Source organism: Mesoplodon bidens (assembly GCF_964165515.1).
Source record: "Mesoplodon bidens genome assembly, chromosome: 1".
NCBI classification, from domain to species: domain Eukaryota; kingdom Metazoa; phylum Chordata; class Mammalia; order Artiodactyla; family Ziphiidae; genus Mesoplodon; species Mesoplodon bidens.
This window is the reverse complement of record NC_138176.1, coordinates 107,198,064-107,224,944: the sequence shown is the minus strand read 5'-3', so window position 1 is coordinate 107,224,944 and position 26,881 is coordinate 107,198,064. Positions and strand designations below refer to the sequence as shown.

Below are 26,881 nucleotides of genomic sequence, written 5' to 3'. Positions count from 1 at the left end.
GTAGAATTTTTATCTAGTTGACCAAGTTCCCCTCTATTTCCACTTTGCTGAGAGCTTTTATTCTGGATGAGTGTTCGATTCTGTCAAATATTTTTCTCCATCAATTGATATGAACGTGTTATTTTTCTCTTCTTTAGCCTGGTAATATGGTGGATTACATTAATTGATTTTCAAATGCTGGACCAACCTGGCACACCTGGGATAACTCACTTGGTCATGGAGCATAATTATTTATATATACTATTGCATTTGTTTCACTAATATTTTGTTAAGAATTTTTGTACCTATGTTCATGAGAGAGTTTGGCCTGTAGTTTTTCTTTCTTGTAATGGCTTTATTTGGGTTTTGTATTAGGATAATGCTGGCCTCAGAGAATGGGTTAAAAGGTCTTCCTCTGCTTCTATTTTCTGGAAAAGATTATAGTGAATTGGTGTAATTTCTTCCCTAAATGTTTTGTAGAATTCACCAGTGAATCCATCAGGGGTTGGTGCTTTCTTTTTGGAAGGTTATTAATTATTGATCCAATGTCTTTAATACTTATAGCTCTATTCAGATTATTCTATTTCTCCTTCTGTGGGTGTTGGTAGTTTGTGTCTTTCAAGGCATTGAAACATTCATTTAATCTAAGCTATTTAATCTAGATTATTAAATTGGGGGGCATAGAGTTTTACAATTTATTACTTATTTTCTTCTGCTTCCTTTAGGCTTAAATTAGTCTTGTTTTTCTAGTTTCGTAGGATTAGATTATTGATTTTAGATCTCTCTTCTTTTCTGATATGTACATTCAATGCTGCAAATTTCCCTACAAGCACTGCTTTCACTGCATCCCACAAATTTTGACATGTATTTCCATTTTCATTTAGTTCGACATCTTTCTAAATTTCTCTTGAGACTTTTTCTCAAGAGAAATGTATTAATTAGAAGTGTATTGTTTAATCTATTTTGGAATTTTCCAACATCTTTCTGTTAATGACTTCTAGTTTATTGCCCTGTGGTATGAGAAAGTATTCTTTATGATTTTTAATTATTTCAAATGTGTTAAGATGTGTTTTGTGGCCCAGAATATGGTCTATCTTGGTGAATGTTCCTTGTGACCCTGAGAAGAATGTGTGTTCTGCTGTTGTTGGATGAAGTAGTCTATAGATATTCATTATATCCATTGCTGTTTAGTTCAACTATTTTCTTACTGATTTTCTGCCTGCTGGATCTATCAATTAACTGAAAGAAGAACATTGAAGTCTCCAACTATAGTAGTGGATTTATCTATTGCTTCTTGCAGTTCTATTAGTTTTTGCTTTATGGAATTTGATGCTCTGTTGTTAGGTGCATACACATTAAGGACTGTTATGTCTTCTTGGAGAAATGACCCCTTTATCATTATGTAATATCCCTCTTTACGCCTGATCATTTTTCTTCTTCTGAAGTCTGCTTTGTATAAAATTAATATAACTATTTAGCTTTCTTTTGATTGGTGTCAGCATGGTATATGTTTCTGCATCCCTTTAATTTTTTCCCAATTATTTTCATTGTGGTAAAATACACATAACAAAAAATTTACTATCTTAATCATTTTTAATGTACAGTTCCGTGGTATTAACTACATTCATGTTGCGCAACCATCTCCACCGTCCATCTCCACCGTCCATCTCCAGAACTCTACACAGCTTCCCAAATTGGAACTCTATCCTCATTAAACACTAACTCCCCAGCACCCCCATCCCAGCCCCTGGAAACCACATTCTACTTTCTGTTTCTATGATTTTAACTCACATAGGTGCAATCCTACAGTATTCGTCTTTTTGTGACTGGCTTATTGCACCGAGCATAATGTCCTCAAGGTTCCTCCATGTTGTATCATATTACAGAATTTCTTTCCTTTTTAAGGCTGAATAGTATTCCATTGTATGTAGATGCCACATTTTGCTTATCTATTCTTCTGTTGCTGGATGCTTTTGTTGCTTCCACATTTTAGCTATTATGAATAATGCTGCTGTGAACATGGGGGTACAAATATCTCTTTAAAACCCTGCTTTCAATTCTTTTGAGTGTATGCCCAGAAGTGGAAATGCTGGATCATAAGGTAATTCTGTTTAATTTTTTAAAGAACTTCCATACTGTTTTCCAAAGTGTCTACACCATTTTACATTCCCACCAACAGTGCAAAGCAGTCCCAGTTTTTCCACATCCCTGCCATACTTGTTTTCTGTTTTGTTTTGTTTTTAACAGTAGTCATCCTAACGGTGTTAGTTAGTTCTGACTGTAGTTCTGACTTGCATTCCCCTAATGATTAGTGATATTGCTCATCTTTTCATATGCTTATTGGTCATTTGTATTTTTCTTTGGAGAAATGTCTATTCAAGTTCTTTGCCCATTTTTAAATCTGGTTGTTTGTTTTTGCTCTTGTTGTTGAATTTTAGGAGTTCTCTACATAATCTGGGTATTAATCCCTCATCAGAAGTGTGCTTTGCATATATTTTCTCCCATGTGTGTTGCCTTTTTACTCTGTTGATGGTGTCTTCTGATGCACAAAGGTTTTTAATTTTCAGAAAGTCCAGTTTGTCTATTTTATTCTTTTGTTGTTAGTGTCTTTCAAGTCATATCCAAGCAATCATTGACAAATCCAATGTCATGAAGTTTTTTCCCGTGTTTTCTTCTAAGTTCATTGTTTTGCATGTGGATATCTAGTTTTCCTGGTACCATTTGTTGAAAAGACTGCCCTTTCCCCACTGAATAGTCTTGGCATTCTTGTCAAAAATCATTTAGCCATATATGCTAGGGTTTATTTTTGGACTCTATAAGCTTTCTTTTGGTCTGTAGGTCTGTCTTTATGCCAGTATCACATGTTTTGATTAATGTAGGTTTGTACTATGTTTTGAAATCAGAAGATATGAGTCCTCCAGTTTTTTTTTTTTTTTTTTTTTTTGTGGTACGCGGGCCTCTCACTGTTGTGGCCTCTCCCATTGAGGAGCACAGGCTCCGGACGTGCAGGCTCAGCGGCCATGGCTCATGGGCCCAGCCGCTCCGCGGCATGTGGGATCTTCCCGGACCGGGGCACGAACCCGTGTCCCCTGCATCGGCAGGCGGACTCTCAACCACTGCGCCACCAGGGAAGCCCCAGTCCTCCAGTTTTGTTCTTTCTCAAGATTGTTTTGACTATTCAGGGTCCCTTGAGCTTCTATATGAACTTTAGGATGGGTTTTTCTACTTCTGCAAAAACATCATTGAGATTTTGATAGGGATTACATTCAATTTGTAGGTCACTTTGGGTAGTACTGACACTGTAACAATATTAAGTCTTCCAATTCATGAGCAAAGGATGTCTTTCTAAGTATTTGTGTCTTCTTTAATTTATTTCAGCACTGTTTTATAGTTTTCATTGTTACAATAATTCTAGCTGTTATAATTGCTCATGTATTTACCTTTACTGGGATCTTTATTTCTCCATACAGCTTTGAGGTCCTTTCATTTCACCTGCAGGACAGTTCTTGCAGGGCAGGTCTAGTGGTCATGAACCCCCTCAACTTATGTTTTTCTGGGGATGTCTTAATTTCTCCCTCACTTCTGAAGGACAGTTTTGTCGTTATTTTTTTTTCTTTTCTTTTAGCACTTTGAATACATCAGGCCACTGCCTTCTGGGCCCCAAAGTTCCTGATGAGAAATCTGCTGATAAACTTACTGAGGATCCCTTGTATGTGATGAGTCACTTCTCTCGCTGCTCTCAAGATTCTGTCTTTCGACAGCTTGATTATAATGTGTCTTGGTGTTGGTGTCTTTGAGTTCATCCTACTTGGTGTGTTTTGAACTTCTTGGGTGGAAATATGCATGTCTTTCATCAAATTCCAGGGGTTTCCAGGCTTTATTTCTTCAAATATTCTCGCTGTGTGTCCATCTGCCCTAGGTGAGGTCTAGCCCATCTCCCTTGGAGGAGGTGTTCTGAGTGGCTCTCATTCTGCCCTTGCTTTGAGGCTTGCTTTCTCCCAGCTTCCTCTCAGCCAAGCCCCTTAACCTAACTGCTGTGAAGACATTTCCCCAAATTCATATCAGCAGCTCCATAACAGTTGTCTCAAGGTAAGATTCAAATCTAACCCCACATACCCCAGGTGTGGGCCTAGTGAGGCAAGTCTGGAGCATTTTCTGGGTCTTACCCCACCACACACACTTTCCCCCAGTGGATCTCACCCAGGGGGATTGTGTTCCCTCTAGGAAAGCCAGATCTCAGGAGAAGCCAGGTATTTGATTCTCTACCTGTCATATCCTGAGCCCTCACCTCCTTCTCTGGATACCCCGCTTTTCTGCTCCCTCTCATGCAGACTGTCTCAGGGTCCCTGTCCTTCTGCACCTCTCATCAGCCACCCCAACTCAGCAGTCAGAGCCATACTTTGAAAACTTAGGTCCTGTCACTTGGTGGTCTTCAGGGACTCCCCTGCACCTTTCTGGCTCACCCCATCCCACCATTCCGCCCCGGCCATGCTCCCCTCAGGGGCCTCTGTATTTGCAGGTCCCTCCGCCAAGAATACTGTCCCACACACCCTATGGCTCCTCTGTGGAGAGATCTCCCCCGACCTGAGCATCCCCACCCTCTGGCCCTGTATTCCCTACCCAACTCCACCTGCCGTATCCCCTGCATTTACTCATCTCCCTGTACCAAGCCATCTGGTTGCTTGGTTTGTTCATGTTCTAGCTGCCACCCCCTCCCCCCTTTAGAAAGTGAATTCTAAGAGTTGGGGATTTTTGTCTGTTCTGTTGTCCAGTTATATCAGACCTAAAGCAGGCAATAAATATCATTCCAGCAAATGAATTTCTGACACTTAGGAAACACGACTATCTGGAGACTCATCGTTTCCAGCTCTTCAGACCGCATGCATGTACAGATGTGCTTTCAGTGGGAGTTCTGAAGGGGACTTCCAACAATGGGCATACACGTCTCAATTAAGTACTTTGATTTCCACTCAGACATCGCCTAATCCCAGTAGAATGCCGTTTCTGAGACCTTACACTCTGAACAGCATTTTAAAGAAACCTAATTGCTTCACAGCTCTACCTCACAGCTCTTTTTGCAAAGAAAAGTCTAAAATGAACCAAGCCTGGCTGCCGTGTTGCCTGTGGTTCAGCCTGGTGCCCGCTTCTTCCTCGTGCTGTAGGGGAGCCCTGACCTCGAATTAAAGCAGTTCTCAGCAGAGTGCCCACCCTTCCCTCCCCCAGACCTTAGCAACCCTCCAGAGTCCTAGGCCGCCCTCCCCAAGTCAAGAACCACTGTCAGTCAGTCCTGATCACTATCTCCATGGACTCTGGCTCAGGGGCTCCCGTTAATCCCTTTTTGAGAGTGTCTCAGCCACTTTGGTCAGAGGCCATAGAAGCAACAAAGAAATCATAGGTTTGACCCTGGGATGTTGGAATTTATCTCAGACCTGCTGCGTCAAGCTGACTGGCCAGCTTTAGCTGACTGCCCAACAGTCCATGTTGCACCACAGCTTGATGAAAGTCCCCAGGGGTGCAGGGCCTTGGCCTCCGTGCTGCCCCCCAGGCTGTGCTTTTGCCCACGACCCACTGGCTGGTGTGAAGCCTGGAGCATGTGTGCTGCCCCTCTCAGGATGGGGTGGGAGACATCCCGATTCAGGAGCTACAAAGAGAGCATACAGGCTCCAATGCTGTCGCACACCCCTGATCTGTGAACAAGTGGAAGCTTTCGGAAGTCAGCATATGCGAGTCTGGAGACAGCAAGGAGGGGCTGGCTCTCCTCTCCACCCTGGGCAGTGCAGGCTGGTTTCTGTCATTGCAGCTCCCACCGTGATGTCACTGGACACGAGGTTGGGAAGAGACTTGCCATAGTGTGGACCTTCTTTCCACCATCAGAAACCTTAAGAGTATGAATAACAGTGAACTGTAGTGAAATAATGAGGAAGCAATGCGTTTGCATATTTATTACCTTTGCCTTAATGTAATTTTCTGAATTTTTAATTTAATTTAATTAATTTATTTTTTGGTCGCATGGGTTGTGAGATCTTAGTTCCCCAAACAGGGATTGAACCCACTCCCTTGGCAGTGAAAGCCCCCTTCTTGGGGGCTGGAAAACTCTAAACCCTGACCTGGCAGTGGCTACAGGTGCCTCCGAAGATTCCTGCACCTCACTCAGGGTGCACCCTGGACTCAACTCAGAGTTAAAAATGGAAACAGGAAGAAGGGGAAGGGCAGAAGCCTGGGGTGGCCCGTGCACCTGGCTTCAGACCACCGTGGACATGCTGCCTGGCCCGCTGAGCCCCCGTTTCCTTGGGGCCATATTAGAACCTGCTTCAGAGCAGGGTCCAACGTGGGGACTGGTCCTTGGTCTGACTGGGGCACTGGAAGGGCAGGGGAGACAGGACACTCTCTGCCGGGACAGAAGGAGGGGACAGGGTGGAGAGTGGAGGAAGGTCTCGCCTAGAGGCTGTGCTGGGACACCTTCTCACTCTGTCTCCCTCCTAGGGGATGAGTTTGGGGACTGAAGTACTCAGATGGCTCAGAAATTAGGTGTGTGGCCCAGACACCCTCACCCCTGAGCTCAGCTGTCCAGGACATCCCTGAGCGCCCGACCTCCCCCACCCTGACATCTGTGACATGGGTTCTGGTCCCAACCAGGTCTGGTACCCAGGGATAGCTCAGCAAGTACCTGTGGGATAGATGCACAGGTGACTAACACTCACACACACTCACACTCAGATGCACACATTCACACACACCCACACTCACAAACTTGCTCACACTGGCACACGGGTCGCCTAAGAGAGTCTGCCACCTAGGAGTCTCCCACGTGTGTCGGGGGAGGGGGGGCTCCATGGTCACCCACACCCACTGCCCTGCATGTCCTTCCTCTGTCACCTGGTGACTAAGCACCTCAGTCCCCTGCTGCTAATGGCCTGGAAATGAATGCACCCGGCACGGAACTCTCTACCTTCCCCCCACACGCAGTGGGTAAGGATGCCAATCTGCCGCTCCCCAGCTCTGTGACCTCGGGAAAGTCAAGTAACTTCGACACCTCAGGTTCCCCACCTATAAAATGGGATAGTGAGGTTCTGCCCTCTGAATGCTGGGAGGATTAAAGATCCTTAGAACAGCGAATCTCACCGCCTCCCATGCACTCTGCAAATGCACGCTGAGCACTCAGGGGCCAGGTGCTGCTCTAGCCATGAAAAAGCTGTGCCTCCCAACCTCATGGAGTTTGTGGTCGAGTCCAGAGACAATGAGACTGTACATCTGTGAGGCCGGGGACGAGATGGGGTGCTGCAGGGGATCTGGTGCCACAGGTGCTCAAGGAGGGCCTTCCCTGAGCCACTTTAGGCTGAGACTCAAGGATGAGAAAGTTCTGGGCTGAGGGCTGTGAAGGCAGAGAACAGAGCTTGTGCAAAGGCCCTGTGGTTGGTCAGAGTGAGCTTTGAGGTCACAGTGGGAGTGCGATTCAGACACAGGGCAGAGAGGTGGCGGGGCCAGGCCACAGGGAAAGCCTCCTCCACCAATGGGGAGAGGTGGGCATGGAGGGGGCAGGGCCGGGCTGCTGGGAAAGCCTCCTCCACCAATGGGGAGAAGTGGGCACAGAGCGGGTGGGGCTGGGCTGCTGGGAAAGCCTCCTCTACCAATAGATCGAGATGGGCAGTGGGCTGCCTCCTGGTGAAAGGACTCTAGGCAAGTGGAGTCTCCAGTGCCCATCCCTACCTGTAACAACAAAGGGTGCGGGTGCTGCAGAGGGCCCTGAGGGTGGCTGGCAGGAAGGGAGCCAGGCAAGGAAGAACTGCAGTGGAGGAGGAGGGGCTGGGCACCAGGCCGCCCTTATTAAAGGTCAGAAGGCACGGAGGTGGTGAGTGAGTGTGAAAGGGTGGGGTCTAGAGGGACCTGCCTGTGGGCCGTGGCTGAGGAGGTGGGGAGGAGAGCCTGATGGGTGGCCCTGGACAGCAGCCTGGGGCCCAGTTGGGCGTCAATGTCTGGGGCAGGGTCTGGCCAGGGCCACTCTCAACTCACTTTGCAGAGACCACAAAAGCACTTGACATCCAGGAAACAATGAATTCATGTTCTCAAGCCCCAGCTTCTCACAGGCTAAATTATGGAGGGCTGGCTGGTCAGATCTTTGCCTTTCAAGCTCATGGCAATTGATTTCAGTTTTCACTCATTCACTCACTAACCCAGCCAGATGCCAGCACCAGGCAGTGAGCGGCAGGCATGTGGCCAAAGACTGGAGACTTTACCTTCCAGAAGGTTTGCAGGGCCCCTGAGGCAGGGAGCAGAGTGTCATGTGCTTGGATCAAAGCCTGGGTGCCGGCACCCCGTTGGGAGAGGCACTGTCATCAGTGTCCCCCAGGGCTCCCGTGGTCAGAGCATGTGTGAATGCGTGTGTCTCAGGTGTGACAGCTCACACCCAGGTGTCGCTGTGGTCAGACCGGTGTGGGCAGGTGTGGCCACGACCCACAGGTATGTCACTCCCCAGGTGCTGCTGTGGTCAGCCAACAAGGTGTTTGAGGAGCTTACGGACATCGAGAGGCAGTTCCACAAGGCCTTCTACACTGTGCGGGCCTATCTGAACTGTGACCGATACTCAGTGGGCCTCCTGGACATGACCAAGGAGAAGGTGAGGCCTCAGCGCCCCAAAGACCTCCTGGCCAGCCTCGCCCAGCTCCACTGCTGACTCAGTGACTCACTCCTTTCTCTCCTCTGCCCAGGAATTCTTTGACGTGTGGCCTGTGCTGATGGGGGAAGCCCAGCCGTACTCAGGTCCACGCACACCTGACGGCCGTGTGAGTCATGGGGTTGGGGGGAGGGACAGGCCCTGCCCGTGCACCCTGGATTTCCTGGCTTCAACCCCAGGGTGGGAAGGGGTCTGTCCCGGCCCGATCCAGGGTGGGAGAGGGAAGGAGGGCTAGGGGAAGTGTGTGGGGGCCGAGGATGAGGCTGTGGGCCCGCTAGCTATCTGACCGCTGCAGAGGTCAGGCCCCCGGGGCCATCTCCCCTGATGCCAGCCCTGCAGTGCTTTGGGGCCGAGGGCCAGGCCTGGTCTCCTGACGAGAGCTGTCAGCCTGGTTGTAAAGACCAACATCTGTCCTGGTTGACCCTAACCTCCTGCTGCCCTATTCTTAAATCACTGTAACATCTGCCTGAGTGGGGCTTCATGGGTGTGTGTGAGCAGGGAAGGGACATGGACAGGTATCTCTGTCACTTATTGTGCGTCCAGCCCGGGTCATACTTCAGAGCCTGGCCATGCCTCAGTCTCCCCTCCTGTGAAATGGGGATAATAACAGGGCATCAGAGGATTCCATGGGTTCTGTGTGCCAAGTGCATGCGGGAGTCTCTGCTCAAAGGCTGGCTGTGACCACAGCTTCTCATAGTTATGTGAGTGTGAGTGAGTGTGTGTGTGTGTGTGTGTGTGTGTGTGTCACAGATGTACAGGCCTGGGTCAGCAGCATGCATATGTGTGTAGGAGTACAGGGCCCAGTTTTTGCGTGGGCTTGAGTGGGACACAGACGGAGGGAAGACAAATGTAAACCAGAGTGTGTAATGTGTGTCCCACGACGGTTGGCGTGTGTGTACATCGTGTGCACCTGTGTGCCTATGTGCAATTATGTGGGCATATGTTGTGACGGGTTCCCATCGGGAAGCCCCTCATGTCTGCTGTGGTCTGTTTCTCAGGAAATTGTCTTCTACAAAGTCATCGACTACATCCTCCATGGCAAGGAAGACATCAAGGTCATCCCGTAAGTGTCAGGGTTTTATGAGAAGCATCACCCAAGGGCAGGACCACCCCGGACCCAGGCTGGATTGGCCTGAGGACCTGTCACGGCGGAGTCAGCGGCCCCTGGCTCGGCCCCGCACACCTTGGTGCTCCCTGAGCTGGGGGGCGCGGCAGGACGCGGTGGGGAGGGAGGCCCACTTACTGGTCTGGGAGGAAATGAGTGGGGGCCTGAGGAGGTCCGAAGCCCCACGGATGTTGGTGTGGATGTCCAGGGGATCAGATGAGCTGTCCAGGCGGCTCTGTCAGGAGCGACTGGCCTTTGAGGCCCTCAGGGTCTCGTTTTGGTTGACCCAGCCAGCCCAGCAGGTGGAGCCCCCAGAAGGGGAGGCCCAACACTGCACACCTAGTGGGGCGGGACAGGAGGGGACCCAGCCCAGCAGGCAGCAGAGCCGGGTGGAGGTCAGGGCAGCCTAGAGAGACTGGCAGGTGGCAGCTGGCCATTGCCAGCTCTACAGCCGCATGGCCATGTGACGTCCGTGGCCCCATAAGCCTGTCAGGACCCCACACTGCAGGTCCCATGCAGGGACTGGGATCCAGGGCCAGGCCCGCAGGGATGAAGCATGTGGCCCCCTGTAGGGCAAGGGGCCTCAGGGTGGGCAGAGAAGGAGGAATGAGGCAGCTCAGGTACCCCCAGACCTCACCCCTGACCTCCCCCTTGCCTTCTTCCCACAACCCACCTGGAGCTCAGAGAAGGGAATCAGCATGAACACACAGCTGAGCGTCTGGTCCTTCTGACCCTCTGCTTCTCTCCCCACAGCTCACCCCCTGCCGATCACTGGGCCCTTGCCAGTGGCCTTCCAACCTACGTGGCAGAAAGTGGCTTTGTGAGTCCCCCAGAGCCCTGTACTCGGTCACTGGCACCCCACCCCTTCCCACCGGCCTGTGTGCCCTAGCTTTGCTTACTTGGAAGCTCATCAGCTTGGACAGTCTATTTTAGAATCATACTGTATATTTGGCTGCTTCAAGTGAAACTGTGTTTCTGATCCTTTTTCAGATCTGTAACATTATGAATACCCGGGCTGATGAAATGTTCAAATTTCAGGTATCTGTCTGTTCATTCATAGAAAGTGTATTGTACTTAGGAAAGAAGATATTGTGATTCCGAAATGATGGACTGAATTCGTTTTTGCTGTTTAAGGAACACCCTCAAGTCTCACAGGCTAACGGTAGCAAACATGTGTTCCGTACACACAGGTCTGCGTGTTGGCTGGGCACGGCTGTGCCTGGCGAGGGTTCACGTCTGCTCCATGTGGGGACACATGACCAGGGTGGGCTCTTTTCTGAAGTAGGCCTAGGTCAAGTGGACCAGTGGAGATGGGCTTTGTCTCTCGGGGCCTCCTCCAGGAACTGGCCAGGGTCCGTATTTCACTGGCCAGGCATCAGTGGGATGTGAGCTAGGACCCACTGTAAGGCCCACTGGGATGGGAGTGCTAGGCCCCTTGCTCAACAATTATTAGGAACTTGGCAGCAGGGCATTCAATCAAGCGGGGGGCCTTCCAAGAGTGGGACCCTGTGCGACCACAGCACTCACACAGTGAGGCCGCCCCTGTGGACAAGGCCTCCCTTCTCCTCCGGGGAGAAGTCACAACACGCACCCTTGGGGGCCAACAGACAGGAACAGTGACCCAGTCTCCGCAGTCTGAGGGCCGAAGAAGCGAGGTTCACACTCCCTGGCTGACAAGCCGGGCCTGAGCCAGGGCCAGACCCAGGGCAGCGGTCAGTTCCAGACGCCTCTCCCTGCAGGAAGGGCCTCTGGACGACTCTGGGTGGGTCATCAAGAACGTCCTCTCCATGCCCATCGTCAACAAGAAGGAGGAGATTGTGGGGGTTGCAACGTTTTACAACAGGAAAGACGGGAAGCCCTTCGATGAGCAGGATGAAGTCCTGATGGAGGTAAGCACCTGTCACCACTGGGCTCCAGCGACGACGCCTGTGTGGTGGGGACACCGTCTGCTCCGGGCCCTGAGCTGGCACGTGAACCCGGGAGGAGCTGTGAGGTCCCATCCCGGGGCTGGAGGCTGGCCCACTGGGAGCTCCCTGTGCACTGGGGGGTGCCCGTGGTGGGTGACGCGCTCCTGCAGTCTCTCACGCAGTTCCTGGGCTGGTCGGTGCTGAACACCGACACCTACGACAAGATGAACAAGCTGGAGAACCGCAAGGACATTGCCCAGGACATGGTTCTGTACCACGTGAGATGCGACAAGGACGAAATCCAGTTGATCCTGGTACGTCGGTGCTCCCGTGGGGAGGTGGGGCATCCCAGGAGCGAAGGCACAACCTGCAGTCCCACTCGCTGCGCGTGGCCAGGGCAGCCCTTCCCTGGGCCCCAGGCCCTCAGCTGTGAGCAGGCAGTGACCACAGCCCTTCTGGTCGTGCAGTGCAAGGCTTCCACCATCATCGTCTGAGTGGAGAGCTTTGACAGGCATGGAGAAGCGGGGACGTGCAGGAACCAAGAGCCAGCTGGGCTCTCATCGTCACCGCCTCTGAAGCTGGAGGCCCCAGCTGGGGCTTCTGGAGGCTCCCGCTGTTCTCTTGTGCCCAGTGTCACTTTGTCCCACAGTCACGAGGGGTGTAGCTGACACTGTCGCTCTGTCTCATAGCACACGTTCTCTGTCCTAGCCAACAAGAGAGCGCCTCGGGAAGGAGCCCGACGAATGCGAGGAGGACGAACTGGCGAAAATCTTGGTCAGAACCTGACTCCCACCCGCAGGTGGAGACTGGGCAGGCCTGAGGGTGGGGTGGGGGTGGGGGGCAATGCCTCCATTCCCAGGAGGCCAGAGTGAGCTTGGGCACAGAGCATGGGCTTGTGATGTTTGCCGCTGATACGCATCCACGTTCCTGCACATCGTGTGTGCCCGTGTCAGTGCATGTGTGTCTGTGTGTCCGTCCGTGTGCCTATATTCACGTGTCCTTGTCTCTCTCTGCGTGTGCCTGTGTATGTACGTATCTCTGTGTTTGTTTCCCTGACAACATTACCATGTCTGCCCAGCTGGCAAGTTCTTGTTTTTGTGCCACAGGTGGGAGAAGGGGAGAGGAAGGGGGCTGAGCTGGGAGGGGATGTGAGTGCCCCAGGCTACTGGCTTGATGGTACCGGACACCTGAGGTGACTGATGCTGGACAGAGTGTCCTGAGAGGAGAAAAGATGAGGAACAGGCGGGGCTTCGGTGGGTCTGCCCCCTTCAGCCCCACAATCCTTCCCACAGAAGCAAGAGCTGCCGGGCCCCACCAAGTTTGATATCTATGAGTTCCACTTCTCTGATCTGGAGTGCACGGAGCTGGAGCTGGTCAAATGCGGCATCCAGATGTACTACGAGCTGGGAGTGGTTCGAAAGTTCCAGATCCCCCAGGAGGTGAGGGGTCATTCATGATCAGGGTCCCAGTTCTGGGAGAGGTGGTCAGGGGTCCCAGGTCCCGCAGGACGTCTGGGGGCAAACATGTTTATTACAGAATGGACAGTGCAGGCCAGCAAAATATATGGGGCAAGTGTGCCTAGAATACATGACTGGCTGGCTGGCTGGCTGGATGGATGGATGGAGGGATAGATGGATGGCTGGATGGGAAGTTTGTTACACAGGTACTCCAGGCAGTTTGATCATCAAGTGCCTCACTGGGCAGCAGTGGGTGTTTGGTTTTGGGGGAAGAGGAGACAGAAGCAGCCCAGCACCTGTGCAGAAAGCACACAGTACCCTCTAGGTGTGAGCACAGAGAGCCCCTCAGAGACTGTCCCAGGGAGGGGGGCACAGCCTTCCCAGCTGTGCTGCTTCCCTGTGGTTTTCCAGCTTCTGCCCTGCCTCCACCTTCACACCTCAGGGAGCATCTGCTTCCCCAAGGCCAAGTGAGGGAACCGTCTTTCTCTATGCCCTGGAGAACAAGTGCAGCAGGCTGGCATTTTCTAAAGACACTGTACAAAAAACAAAGGGAAAACACAAAAGAAATAAACTGTAGAAAGTATTAACAGAATAAAAAATTTCCAAATAATTTCTGGCCCTAAAAACCACAGTGGAAGCAATGAGAGGCTCCCTTGGGCCCATGTTCTATCGTCCAGAGATAACTGCTCACCCTCCTGCCACCCCTCGGCCTCTGGACCTTCAGCCACCATCCCCTTTCCCCCATCACTGGGCACATCCTGCCCCATTCAGATACCCATGGCTGAAATGGACCTTGTCTTCTGAAATATCCCAGCCCCCTCGCCTGGGGTCCTTGTCCCAATCTGGGGCTTGGCAATAGGACGGAGGCCCCAGACGCCCTGTGAACTCCGGAGCTGCTCTTGGCTTTGGCTCCGCCCCTCTGGCTGCCTGCCACCCCTGGTGCACCCCGCAGGTGCCACCCACGAAAGGCCAGTGGTGGGGCGGGGACGGGACGTGGGCCTTTCCCACAGCTGTCAGCTGGGAGAGCGACGGTGGGACCGGGCGCTCGGTGCCTGGAGCCCATGTCTCCGCCTCCCTCAGGTCTTGGTGCGGTTCCTGTTCTCCGTGAGCAAGGGGTACCGGAGAATCACCTACCACAACTGGCGCCACGGCTTCAACGTGGCCCAGACGATGTTCACGCTTCTCATGGTGCGTAGGTGCGGCAGGGGTGGGGAGAGGGCTCACCCTTCTGATCAGGGTGGTGAAGACCCTCCCGGTTCCAAGGGCAGCACCCTAGGTGGCGGCTCTTCCATGTGGGAGGTGGGGTCCTTCAAGGGCAGAGGCCCCTCTGACTGGCGCACACCCCCAGCCCGGGAAGTGGATGGAGAGCACCTGAGCTGGGAAGGGGCAGTGGGGTCGGGCCCAGCTCCCCGCCTCCCACCCCCCCACCCCCACCCAGCAGAGCAGGGAAGCAAGGGCGGGCGAGGGTGCTGACCGGGCTGCAGGATCGTGGGCCCCTGTCTCTGCAGACGGGCAAACTGAAGAGCTACTACACAGACCTGGAGGCCTTCGCCATGGTGACCGCCGGCCTGTGCCACGACATCGACCACCGGGGCACCAACAACCTGTACCAGATGAAGTAGGCGCGCTCCTGGGGCGCCCACGTGGCTGTGCACAGGAGTCAGCCACAGCGTCCCTGGGGAGGGCGCTGCGGAGAGCTCGCCTCCCAGCAGAGCAGCTGGGGAAAGCGCTCGCCTCTGAGGGCCTGCCTCACCCACAGGGGCGCCCCTTCCTCATGGGGGGAGCTGGGGGCAAACAGAGTGCTCTGGGGCTTCTGACCACTGCTTGTTTTTAATTAAACCTCTGTAACAGATCCCAGAACCCTTTAGCCAAGCTCCATGGCTCCTCGATTTTGGAACGACACCACCTGGAGTTCGGGAAGTTCCTGCTCTCCGAGGAGGTGTGTGCCCTCCCTTTACTCTCTTGCTGTATTTCCTGGCTGACTGACCTTCGCTTGCACCCCTGGAACTCCACTGCCAGCGTCCACACACCACACAGCTCTGGTGGGAGGCAGGCTTTGTGGTGGTGGCGATGGGGGTGATGGGACAGGCCTGGTGATTCCAGTTTGGAAATGCCCTCACTGGGGGTGGGGTGGGCTCAGGTCCCCAGAGTGTTGGGGGGGAGAAGGGGGTTGGGGGCCTCCCGGTGCAATGTGCGGCCACCTGGGTCTGGGGCCCATGACCCTTGGGTAGAAGCTGGCCAGCAATGCCAAGAAGGACAGAGGGATGACCTCCAGGAGGGGTGGGGGAGGGGAACGGGTGGGGTGTGCAGGGGACGCACCTGTGACCAGAGCCCCGCTCGCAGACCCTGAACATCTATCAGAACCTGAACCGGCGGCAGCACGAGCATGTGATCCACCTCATGGACATCGCCATCATCGCCACAGACCTGGCGCTCTACTTCAAGTGGGTACCGCCGCCCACCCGCCTCGTGGAGACCACCAGGAGGCCCCATGGGGAGGGAGCCTGGCTGGGGGGCACCTGGGGCTCCAGGCAGACAACCCGCCCCGGGGCCCCACAAAGCCTGCACTCCCCACCTCGGTTCCTCTCCTGGAAGGGCGGGTGGGGTTGAGATCAAGGAGGACGTGTGGTCCTGCGTGGCGTGAGGGGGCGGGGGTCGACTCCCTCCCTTTGTCCTTGGGGTTCAGGAAGAGGACGATGTTCCAGAAGATTGTGGATGAGTCCCAGAACTACGAGGACAGGAAGAGCTGGGTGGAGTACCTCTCCCTGGAGACGACACGGAAGGAGATAGTCATGTGAGTGCAGGGCGACATCTCCCCCTGAAGGACTAGGAGCCCCAGGGCCCCCAACGCTCCAGAGCAAGAACAGCTCACTTCTCGACAGCTTCAACGCCTCACGCAAAAGCTTCGCCTTGCCCGCTCTCCTTGCAGGGGAGCAGCTGCAGGACTTGGGGTTGGACAGGCCATGTGCACAATTAAATAGCATGCTCGCTTCATGAGCCTCCATCCCTTCGCCTGCAAAGTGGACATTCAGAACTACATCCAGCCCCAGGCCTGTCCCAGAGGCCCAATTAGGAAGTATGTGTAAATCACTGGTCCCCAAGAAGCACTTGCTGACCTTCGTTGTAGTCCCTGGCTGCCTAGGGAGAGGGGCGAGGAGACGGGGAGCATGGGGGGAGGGCTGGAGCGGTGTGCAGGGTAGGACCGTCCACTGCCGGAAGGACACTGGGGCTTGGACATGTGCCCCCATGGTCACCGGGCCTTGCAGAGGTGGAGGGGAAGAAGGGAGGCCAGTGTGGATGTGCCTGGAGCTCCGTCTGCCCACAGGGCCATGATGATGACGGCGTGTGACCTGTCTGCCATCACCAAGCCCTGGGAAGTCCAGAGCAAGGTCAGAGTCACGCGGGGCCCCAGACGGCTTGCCCGTCCTCATGGGGTTGCGTCTAGGTGGAGCCTGGGATGCGGGAACACACCCATTCATCTGCAAGCAGTACCGAGGGCTGCTGCCCAGCTCTGGGGCCCAGCCAGTGCCGCCATGGTGGAACGGGCTGCCGCACTCCTGTGTGCCAGGCCCAACCTGAATGGTAGGGACACCAGAGTCTGGGGTGCAGAAGACCAAGGGCACTGGCCAACCTGACAGGATCTCAGGACAATATCTGACCAAGCACTGAATCCACAGCATGCCTGCCTTCTGTGTGCCTTTCAGGTCGCTCTGCTGGTGGCAGCTGAGTTCTGGGAACAAGGGGACCTGGAGAGGACGGTTCTGGATCAGCAGCCCATTGTGAGTGTTGCTTCCAGAATCCTCCTTACCCATCACAGTGCTTGGGAGCCTCAGGCCTGGCTTGCTCCAGACAGGGGACCCCTGGGGGTTCTGGGGTCCTGGGACCTAACTCTCACTTTGTGGGGTCATGTGACATGAGTCTGGTGAGAATTTAGCTGGGACCGAATCTGGGTAAATTGTGGAAAAGACAGGGATTGGGTAAAACTGTGATGCCCTGCAGTGATGGAAAGCCGTTGCCGAAGCTGCAGAGCCAGACTGTGGCTCATAACCGAAAGCCTCCATGGGCCCAGGCAGCTCTGCAGTGAGCCCCTGCCTGGCCGTGAGCTGCTCCAGGAAGGCCCAGGGCAGGGCAGGCCTGGCCCATGGGGAGAGAGCTGGTGGCTAGAGTCCAGGGCTCACCCCGGATGTGGCTGAGGCTGCAGGGAGGAGGGGGAGAGGAGGCGGGGAGCGGTGGGGGGAGGGCTGGAGTGGTGTGCAGGGTAGGGCCGTCCAGTATTGGAAGGACCTGGGGCTTGGACCTGTGCGCCACGGTCACCGGGCCTCACAGGGGCGGAGGTGAGGGAGGGAGGCCAGTCTGGGCGTGACTAGAACTTAGTCTGCCTTCAGGGCCATAACGATGCCGGGATCGTCAGCTCAGCAATGTGGGGGTCAGGAATCTGTTGTTAGACCGAAGTGGCACCTGCATGGGGACAAGGACACGAGCATTACCCAACAATGGGCAGAAGAGATGGAGAGAGATTTTGTCTCACAAGCCAACTCCAGCTACTGAAGAGCTCTCTGAGCACCGGGCTGGGAAGGCTCTGGGGCCAGGCGCAGACTGCAGGAAAGGGTGCCCTGACCAACCAGCAAAGTCTCTTGGGGGAAGGGCAGGCATCCTGTCTGTCTCCTCCGGGCCAGGCCTCTAGGGTCCTGCACGGCTCACTCCAGCACGCCGAGCTCCAGACAGGGGGAAACTCCGGGGAACAGCCTGCCAGGAGGCAACCGGGGGTGGGGGGGTGGGGGCGGGGGAGAGGGTCCAGAGTCTGGACACCAAGGACAGCTCCTTCAAGAGCATCCGGGGTTTGCCCCCTTGGGAGTCACGGGCCAGGCCTTGGGTCAGCACCATGGATAGCTCAAGGTGGGGGAAGCTGGAGGAAGGGGCTCCGCGCTCCACCCCTGGCTGACGTGGCCTGAGCCCAGCGCTGCCTAGGGCAGCTCCCCAGAATGGGACGGTGCCTCGGAAGGGAAGGGGCATCCTGGCTTTCCCTTCCAAGGCCAGCTCATCCCCAGGGCGCTGCTCACTCTTGTCTCCGTGGACAATTTCATCGAGCTAGGGTGGGGCTGAGTCCTGGGGGGTTGGGGAGGTGTCAGGCATGCCTGCCACCAGGTGCCTCACCGTGTCCCTGCTCCCCCACAAGCCGATGATGGACCGGAACAAGGCAGCCGAGCTCCCCAAACTGCAGGTCGGCTTCATTGACTTTGTGTGCACGTTCGTGTACAAGGTGAGCAGGGTGGCCCAGGGCCTGGCTGGGTTTGAAGGGAAGGGGCGGGGGGTGGGCATGGGGGGGGGCGGAGGGGATGGTGGCTCCCATCCCCCTTGAATCTGCACTTAGAATCAAAATCCTCAGTGTCACCCTAAGGGGGTCCCCTCCCCATCAGTTCCTCAGCAGCACCATGAGCTCTCCCCCCCCCAATTTCTCCCTCCCAGAATGTCCTCCTGCTCACCTCGAGGTCGTACCTCAAACGTCCCTTCCCGAACCCCATTTAAGGCACCCCCGCCCAGGGCCTGCACACTGTTTTCAGGGCACTGACTGCAGTATATGTGCAGTGCATTTGTTCGGTGTCTGAACCCTGGGAGGAGGAGGGTGGTCCACTTTCGCCAGCTGGGTGCACGCAGCCCAGCAAACACCCGGGCACAGCCGAGTGACAGTGGGACGCATGCCAAGTTCTGGGGCAGGTGCTGTGACATCAGCTCCGGGGACTGGCCAGGGAGTGAGGGGGCAGAGCCCTCCCGAGTGACACACACCACGACGTCACAGGTCCCGCCCGTCTTGGGGGGGGCAGACCCCACACTCCGAGGAGGTTTTCAGGTTGAGTGACGTCCCTCCTGCCCCACTCCCCACCCCAGCCCCCGAGGTCTCATGCTTCCCTATACTGAAACACCAGCTCCCTTTTCTGCCCCCACCAAGGTGGGGGGCTGTCAGTGCTGGGGAGGGAGGCGGGACCAGGGTGCACATGCAGGTCCTGAGGTGGTCACTGCCTGGGACCACCAGGCACTCCCCTCCCACTGCCTTCCCCGCCTGCGTCCACCCGCACAGCCTGTGGGCGTTCACACGTGTTCCCGGATGAGCACGGGCTCTGTGTGACGTACAACGTGTGTATGAGAGAGGGTGGAGGAGCCCCAAGACCTGCACGTCTGGCCCGCCTTCCCAGCCCCCCTGCTGGGGGAAAGTCCCTTCTGCTTTGATGTTTTCTACTCTATTCTTGGGGACCTCGCCCCGCAGCTCCTGTTCTAACCTCAAGGACACAAACCCCCAAGTCCTTCTCCCTTTTCAGGCCTCTGCTGGGAACGTGGCACCTCCATGCCCCAGCCCAGCCCAGCCCAGCCTGCCCAGGAGCCGCTGGGGGTGTGGCCCGACTTCTCGGTTCCCTTTCCAGGAGTTCTCCCGCTTCCACGAGGAGATCCTGCCCATGTTCGACCGGCTGCAGAACAACAGGAAGGAGTGGAAGACCCTGGCCGACGAGCACGAGGAGAAGGTGAAGGCCCTGGAGGAGGAGCAGAGGAAGGAGGCGGAGAGGACGGCGGCCAAGAAAGGTCTGCGCTCCACCCCTGCCGCCACCAGGACCACACAGCTGGGCCCGGCCTGCGGGGGGCGGGCATGAGGCAACAGAGTTCAATCTGGAGAAAAGCCAGGCTTCAGGAGGCCCTGTGGTCGGCTCTCCAGGGCTCCTGGCTGCACAGGGCACAGGCGGCCACGTGGGGAGGCCCATCCCACAGGAACAGCCCTGCTGATTCAGTGTAGCTAACGAGCACGGGCTGCAAGGGCGCGCTCGGGGTCCTAGCCAGGAACTCAAGAGGGAAGTAACTGAGTGTTACTTCCTCTATAAAGGGGAGGAAAGCCCCGCTGAAACACCGTGAACTCTTAACAGCTCCTCTGTCCCATGATCAATCACCAGTGCCCTTAAGGAGCTCAGAAACTCTACCTACACTCCCACGCCAGCCTCAGAGATAAACAGCAGACCCACAGAAGACGACAGGACGCAAGCTAGGAGTCAGTGTGCATGGGGTCTTTCCCTGCGCTGCGTGCAGGTCACTTGTTCACCTTCACCCTGCACTGCGGGAACGTGGTTCTGTTATAACCGCTCAGCACACCCCCCAAATCAGAACCTGTGAGCTGTTGCCTTGGTTTTTGCTTGCTTGCGCTCTGGAACTTTTGTCGCCATTCCCTGAAACGTCCCGCAGGGGAGGGAACCAATAGAAACAAGCCAGCTTCAGAGGCCCAGGCTGGAGCGTCACCAAGGGCTAAACTAGGAACTGCTGGGCTGATCAGCTTAGGCCAACCAGGCCATCTCTGCCCTTCCTCCTGCAGGGTGTGTGGAGGGGAGGAGCTTGGCCGCGCCCGTTTCTCGCTCACCTTCCTGTCTTCTCTTGCAGCGGGCACAGAAATTTGCAACGGCGGACCTGCACCCCAGTCTTCCACCTGCTGCATCCTGTGAGCCGGTCAGCGGGCCCCCTCACCCCACTGGGGCTGTGCCTCTAACCACTGGTACAAGAGGTTAAGAAGCCTGAGAAAATAACTGAAGACCATTTTGGATATTTTGAATTTAAGGTTTGTATGTTTACGAACCAAAGCCAACTACGAACAATTTGAACAGTGTAGCCTACCTTACGCTCATCCATCTTTTGGATGCATAGTAATACCACCAAGATCTTCAAAAAGGGTCTGTGAACTGTGTCTAAAAGCACTGGGTGAATATATTCACACTGCACATGTATCTATGTATATATGGGTGGAGAAATGGATACATAGATGCCAATTCCCATCTGGTTTAGGAAAAAATGTATGCACAAAAATTTAGAATAAAATCAAAAGAAAACACACTGCCCTTTTTTTATTTGGCGGAGGATGTTCATTTGTGACCAACCAGAAAATCCTGCCAGAAAGGTCCAGGCTGTAAGAACAGCAGTGATCAGACTTGAGTGATCTGTGCAGAAATAATCTGTAATAAACGCTGCTCGGGAGCTGCTCTGAACTGCACTGACGGACCAGCGCCTGTGGTCTGCCCAAGTCCTCCTGCACCACTGAGGTTTCCTTCATGGGAGCAACCACATGCCTCCAAGGACCTAATTAATGGTTCTGAGCCGGGAAGAAAAGCGAGTCAGACCCAAATGGGACAACGCAAGACCCACACTTGAAATGGGTACTAAATTACCTGACACAAATTAAGGACTTTTAACTCAACGTTAGCTCCAAAGCAAATGTTTCCAGATAGTGGAAACTCTTCTTGGCTGCATCCCTGGCCAGAACTGCAAGGCCAAATGAGTTGTTTTAAGCCCGGTTCAAGATGCTGCCCTCTGCCAGCGCTCCCGGCGGGGGTGGGGGTGGGGGGATGGACACGCCCCACAAAACCTTCAGCTCAGTGGCACCTGGTGGTGACAAGGGCCTGCGATTGGGGGCTCCTCCAGGTTCCCAGGGGGACCCAGTGCCAGCTACCCACCAACCTCAGGATACCCCAGGGGGTGTGCACCATCACACACTCCAGCCTCACCTTAACTGAAAACAGGGCTGTACGCCGCTTCTTTCTCTTCACGTTTGCAGATGAACTCATTTGACAAATAAACTGGGGCTCTAAGCCTAGGCAATCTGTTCCTGGCACAAAACTGGGAACAGTGACTTCTGACACCAGGCCTGGGGATGAAAGGCCACAGCCACCAGGGGTGGAGTCTGCCGTCTGCTCCGGCACAAAGGCCTAAGCCCCCTGAACACCTAGCTGCACCCCAGCCTGGTCCTCAGAAGGCCACATCCCATCCCTGGGGTCAAGGGGAGAATGTGCAGGAGGGCGATGGAAATCCAGGTCCCAACCGTAAAGGCATCAGGCCATCTCCACCCCCACCACCTGCAAAGCCTGCCCCTCCCCTGCCCATCCAAAGGTCTGGGCCAGGCTCGGAGCATAGAAGACGGAGCAGCGCTCACAACGCCTGGCCAGCTGTGTCTCCGCTACAGACTGCATCCTTTGGCCTCTGCCACACATACCCCAGAGCAGGCGATGGAGGTTCTGTGCATCCCGCCCGGTTTATGCACTGGTCACTGACTGGTTCTTCTGGAATCCCTCCCCATCCACACCCCACATAACCTGAGAAGGTAGGAACACAACTGCTGAGTCTGAGTCCAGAAACTAAACAACTGGGGACAGTAAAGGAAAGTCAGAGAATCACACAGTACAGGAGGCTTTATTCATCCACACTGCTCTGGGGAAAGGCGGGCTCACTTTAATATGCTGTCCTCTCGGGCTGAAAAATTGGAAGGAAAACAGATGCGCCATTACACACTCGGGCCATCCAAAGGGCCCACTTTCGACGTTCGGTGTTAAACCACCCAGTATCTCATTCCATGGTGAGCCTGGCTATGCTCTGCTGCCACTCCCATCCTGGGCCTTCCTTATCCCTGCCGGTCCTGACTGGAACCTGCTGCCGCAGGCAAGGAGAGGTGAGCCTAGTTCTGGTCCTGGGGCCTCTCTGAGGGTGGCAGACAGTTCACCTCCAAGGCCTAGGGGCCCAGGCCTCACTAAAGGGAGTTATCACCGTGCACCCCCAACACCCACACTTGCTCTCCCTCCCACTCCCCCAGAAGAGGACCCAGGGGCCAGCAGGGACCAAGAAGGCAGCCCTTCCCCTCCACTGTGGGGCTCATCTGGAGTAGCAGCTGTTTCTGGAAATCCGGGTGGAGAACAAATCCATGAGGTTCGACAACACGAGTACCTTCTGCCAGTTCTTTCTCAATGCGTCTCTGCTCATCCTGCTTCTTTTTCTCCTCAGCTGCTATCCTCCTCTCCTCCTCTGCCCGGGGTTTCAGGTAATCTGTTAAAGGAAAGGGAAGGGGAGGGATGACATCAATGAACTTTTTCACCGAAGCGCTGAGCAAAAGGAATTCAGTCCACAAGCAAAGTCATCTTCAAGTGCACTGTGAACGCCACAGGTACCTGCTTTACCTAGATATACGTCAAGGCCTGACACTCACTCAACAGAGAGCCCAACCCGGAGGGCAGCTATAGGGTCCCCGCTGCCACCCCAGGCGTCTTGCTGCCCCTCACTCAGGTCTCTGTGCTGCAAGGGGCTGCCGGACCAAACTACACGCCTGCCGCGGCGGCGCTCAAGGGTCCAGCCCGCTCGGGTTTCTGGGTCTGGAGCCTCCCGCCCTGCCCCCTCTCCTGCCCGAGCGCGTCTACTGCCCGGCACCGGGGACCCCGCATCGCCTTCGAGAAGCCCCGTGAGCGCCCCGTGGGCTGGGACGGCTGTATCCGCCCGTGGTCACTCACTGTAGCGCTTGGCTCCGTAGGCCACGCCGAGGAACAAGGCGGAGTAACGGCCGAGCTGCGGGGAAAGGGCGGTCAGAACCGGCGGAGCGGAACCGGGGTCCGGGGGCTTTCTCAGCCCGCAGGGGGTCCGGGGCGCTGGGGACGGGTGCGGGGAAGGGGGGCTCGCACCCGCGGCGTCTGGGGCCGATGCGGGGGGGGGGGGGATCGCAGCCTCCGGGTCGGGGCGCGGTGGGGTGAGAGAGGGATGGTTGTCCCGCCGGGCGGAGGCCGGGCCGGAAGTCTCGAGCTCCGCGGAGTCGCTCACGCGCGGGCCCACGCGGAGCCGAGCACCCGGCCGCGGCCGGGAAACCTGGTTCACCTTGATGAGCGGAGAGACCTGCACCGGCGGAGCCATCTTGCCCGTGACCTCCGTACCGGAAGCACAACGCGGACCGAGAAGGACGCTGCAAGGGCCCGGAAAACATTGGAGACGCAGAAGCTCACCCGGGTGGGCGCATGCGCCGTCAGCGGCGAGAAGGCGCCGGAGCCGCCCCCTGGCGGCCGGAGGGAGAACGGCGCGCGCGCCCGTTCGCGGAGGGGTGACGTCACCAGGCGCGCGGCTCGCGACTGGCTCCGCATGCGCAGTGGCCCAGGCGGCACGTGCTGGTTCCCCAGAGCGGGTGCGACCCCTCCAGGCACTGACGTTTTCGGACCAGGTTGAGCACAAATCGAGGCCCGCACACCACAGGTACAAATATTTGTAAAGTATAAGTCCACATTACAAAGTGAGAAATAGAGTGCTTGCTATCCTCCCTCCCTGGGCTGTCCTGCCCCGCCCACTGCGGCAGTGCGGCCCCAACCACGCCGAGCCACGTCCAGGCCCGCAGCAGCCCCAGGCCAGCCCAGAGGACAGCCCAGGAAGGGGCTCGAGGCTCTGGGCAGGGAATCCGGGGTCCGGGTACAAAATGTAACCTGAGTGCAGGCTGGCTCCCAGCAGAGAGGGGTGGCCGTGGCTGGCCCCTCTGGGCTCACAGACAGGTCAGGCCGACCATGTGGCCTCCGAGTCGCTTCCCGGGAGTGCACTGCCTGGGGTGCCCCTTCCTGCAACCCCCACCCCCGGTCCCGGACCCAGCCCCCCAGCAGAGCTAGAGCTTCCTCACCCTAGGAGCCTCTCCAGCAGAAGGGGGCTCAGGTCTTCCTGAGAAGGCCACCCTAGCAGAGCCTGCTCCCTGGGTCTCCCCGACTCCTGCCCTCAGGATCATGCAGCCCCAAGCTTCACGGTTCACATCAGACAAGTCCTCATTCTCACTTCTGCTGCCCTCTATTGGGGAGGCAGGGGTTGCACTGGTGGGGTACACTGGCCCCCTCAGAGGAGAAGGCTGTCTCCTCCAGATCTGTGGTCGGCCCTAGCGAAGACACAGTTGACCGAGCCCAGGTGTGCAAAGAGGCTGCCCAGAGATGGGCAGTGGTGGCCAGACAGCCTCCCAACTGAGCCTGCTGTGCTGACACACAGTTCCCATGGCAACGGGGCTTGGGGGTCTGGTGGGAGGACCACCCATGCCCTGGGCCCTGCGCTGCTCCAGGCATAAACTCCCGGAGAACCAGGGCTGGGGGCTCACAAGCATCCCTGCTCCACTGCTAGGGGAGATCACTTCCGATTCTAAAGAGAATAGAATGCAGGGACAGAAATTCCAGGGCACATAGAATGTGCTCAGTAAATCTGCACCAAGGGGAAGCCCCTTGGCAGCCACCAGGGGCCTGAGCAGACCCTGCTCCCTCTCCATTTGCTGGGGAGTCCTGGCTCTGGGCCTTCCACTGGGAAACTAGTAAATCACCTGTGCTGTTTCCTGGGCTGGGAGTGGGAACGCCAAGGCGGATCCTACAGGGCAGCTGGGCTCTTTTCTGAACCCTCTGAGGACTCCTGCCTGACACCCATCCTCTGTGGCCTCTGCGGGGCCTGGGGTAGGGGGAGGGCCTCTTGACCCGCCCCCTCCCCACTCATTCCTTCCCAAGGAGCTGTAAGCACACATTGACTCCACAAGGCACAAAGTAATCCTCCTCCACCGCCCACATGCTGTGTGGGGATGCTGAGCACCACCCCTCCACCTCCATTTTGCCCTGGAGTAGCCGGGCAGATGACCTCAGGAGGCAAATGTGTTTTCCCTTCCCTGCATTTTAAAATAAACCAGATTCCTCAGCAACTCCTTTTTCCAGAATCAAAAATAAATTTCTCTGGGGCTGAAGGTGGGGCCAGAGTGCTGGTGGGGGGACCACATACCGGTAGCTTCCACGGTGCCCGGGGGAGTGGCGGCTAGTGGAGGGCGCGCACAGGCCCAGGAACACACGCTACGGAAACCGCCCAGGGAAGACCCCTGAAGCCGGGGAGACCCACATTGGCCCACAGTCCTTCCTGGGGACTGTGGGGTGGGGTCGGGGGGTTGGCATCCAACCTGGCTCAGGACGCAGGGGCTGCCTGCTGACACCCCTGCACCTGTCAGGGCCAGCTGTCTGTGCTGAATCCCGATATTCTCCCAGGAGCCAGGCTCTGAGGCTATCTTTAGAGCTGTGCTCAGACCGAGGCCAGCCGCAGGACAGCTCCCCAGGGGCTCAGCTAGCCTCCTCTGGCCCTCCCCGAGCCTGGGCCTCCTGAGCACAGACCCCATGGGCCTACCCCTCTCTCGGTGTGCTGTTCCCCACTCCCGCAGCCCGGCCGAGGTCCGTCCCGGCGTTGCACCCAGACCCGCCTGGTTGGGAGTGATGGGGTCCCCACGTAGCCCAGGCCCAGGTGTCCCACATCGGTCACACGTTAGCCCTCCAGGGGTCCTCCAGACAGAGCCCCCAGGAGCCCCCAGGCCCCTCCAGGCGGGTCACGCATCCCCAGCCAGGTTCCTCAAATGGTGAGCTGACCCTGGGATCGCGGATGGCAGGAGCACCACGTGACGGAGGGTGTGTGCCCCTCGCCCTCCAGCCGCAGCAGGTGCTGTGTGGCTCGGAGATGTGCCCTTGAGGACCCCCATCCAGTGATTGCAGCTCATCCCAACCCCACCCAGACCTGGCCCCGGAGGCTAAGAAAACTTGTTCTCCAGGTACGAGACCGTGGAATCCCATCTGCCCACTTCATCCACCCACCGGCCTCCTCCTCCTCTTCGGCCTGCAGACCCACCACCTCCACCCCTTCCTGCCACTAACTCTGCACCCCACCACCAAGGACCAGGGCATCTTCTCCCTGACTTTGTGGTGGCCTCCAACATCTGGTGCCACCAACGGGCACCTGAGCCAGGTCCCCTCCCCAGACTCTGCCCCTGGGGCCATGCTGTAGCAGGAAGATCTGGCTGAGTGCTGGGCCCAGCCCAGCCCATATGGGCCATCCTCCATCCCAGAAATGTCATCCCCCTCTGAGGGCCAGGCAAGGAGCTCCCTGCCGTGGGGACAGGAGGGCTGGCCCCAGGGCTGGGGTCAGGGCCTGGGACGTCTCTGCCACCAAGGCG

The 26,881-nt window shown here is 56.1% G+C and overlaps 2 protein-coding genes across 2 annotated transcripts in view; one reads left to right on the top strand and one right to left on the bottom strand.

The window, feature by feature from the left end:
• PDE6B (phosphodiesterase 6B) overlaps positions 1 to 20,594 on the top strand; it is a gene marked incomplete at both ends in the record, with an annotated part of 28,389 nt that extends 7,795 nt beyond the window's left edge. The window contains 19 exons of the mRNA XM_081220156.1: positions 8,453 to 8,593; positions 8,685 to 8,759; positions 9,649 to 9,713; positions 10,509 to 10,575; positions 10,746 to 10,793; positions 11,495 to 11,644; positions 11,833 to 11,976; positions 12,371 to 12,436; positions 12,955 to 13,101; positions 14,200 to 14,307; positions 14,628 to 14,737; positions 14,971 to 15,058; positions 15,463 to 15,563; positions 15,806 to 15,913; positions 16,445 to 16,508; positions 16,824 to 16,898; positions 18,296 to 18,379; positions 19,536 to 19,692; positions 20,533 to 20,594. Of these exons, the coding sequence (XP_081076282.1) occupies positions 8,453 to 8,593; positions 8,685 to 8,759; positions 9,649 to 9,713; positions 10,509 to 10,575; positions 10,746 to 10,793; positions 11,495 to 11,644; positions 11,833 to 11,976; positions 12,371 to 12,436; positions 12,955 to 13,101; positions 14,200 to 14,307; positions 14,628 to 14,737; positions 14,971 to 15,058; positions 15,463 to 15,563; positions 15,806 to 15,913; positions 16,445 to 16,508; positions 16,824 to 16,898; positions 18,296 to 18,379; positions 19,536 to 19,692; positions 20,533 to 20,594 (1,860 nt within the window). The remainder of the gene's footprint in view (positions 1 to 8,452; positions 8,594 to 8,684; positions 8,760 to 9,648; positions 9,714 to 10,508; positions 10,576 to 10,745; positions 10,794 to 11,494; positions 11,645 to 11,832; positions 11,977 to 12,370; positions 12,437 to 12,954; positions 13,102 to 14,199; positions 14,308 to 14,627; positions 14,738 to 14,970; positions 15,059 to 15,462; positions 15,564 to 15,805; positions 15,914 to 16,444; positions 16,509 to 16,823; positions 16,899 to 18,295; positions 18,380 to 19,535; positions 19,693 to 20,532) is intronic.
• A 1,716-nt stretch (positions 20,595 to 22,310) lies between these two features.
• On the bottom strand, positions 22,311 to 23,927 carry ATP5ME (ATP synthase membrane subunit e). Its single transcript, XM_081243404.1, has 4 exons — positions 23,773 to 23,927; positions 23,415 to 23,469; positions 22,858 to 22,956; positions 22,311 to 22,389 (listed from the first exon to the last, which is right to left on the bottom strand). The coding sequence occupies exons 1-4, from the start codon at positions 23,806 to 23,808 to the stop codon at positions 22,364 to 22,366; spliced, it is 216 nt and encodes a 71-aa protein (XP_081099530.1). The 5' UTR covers positions 23,809 to 23,927; the 3' UTR covers positions 22,311 to 22,363.
• Positions 23,928 to 26,881: the final 2,954 nt, after the last annotated feature.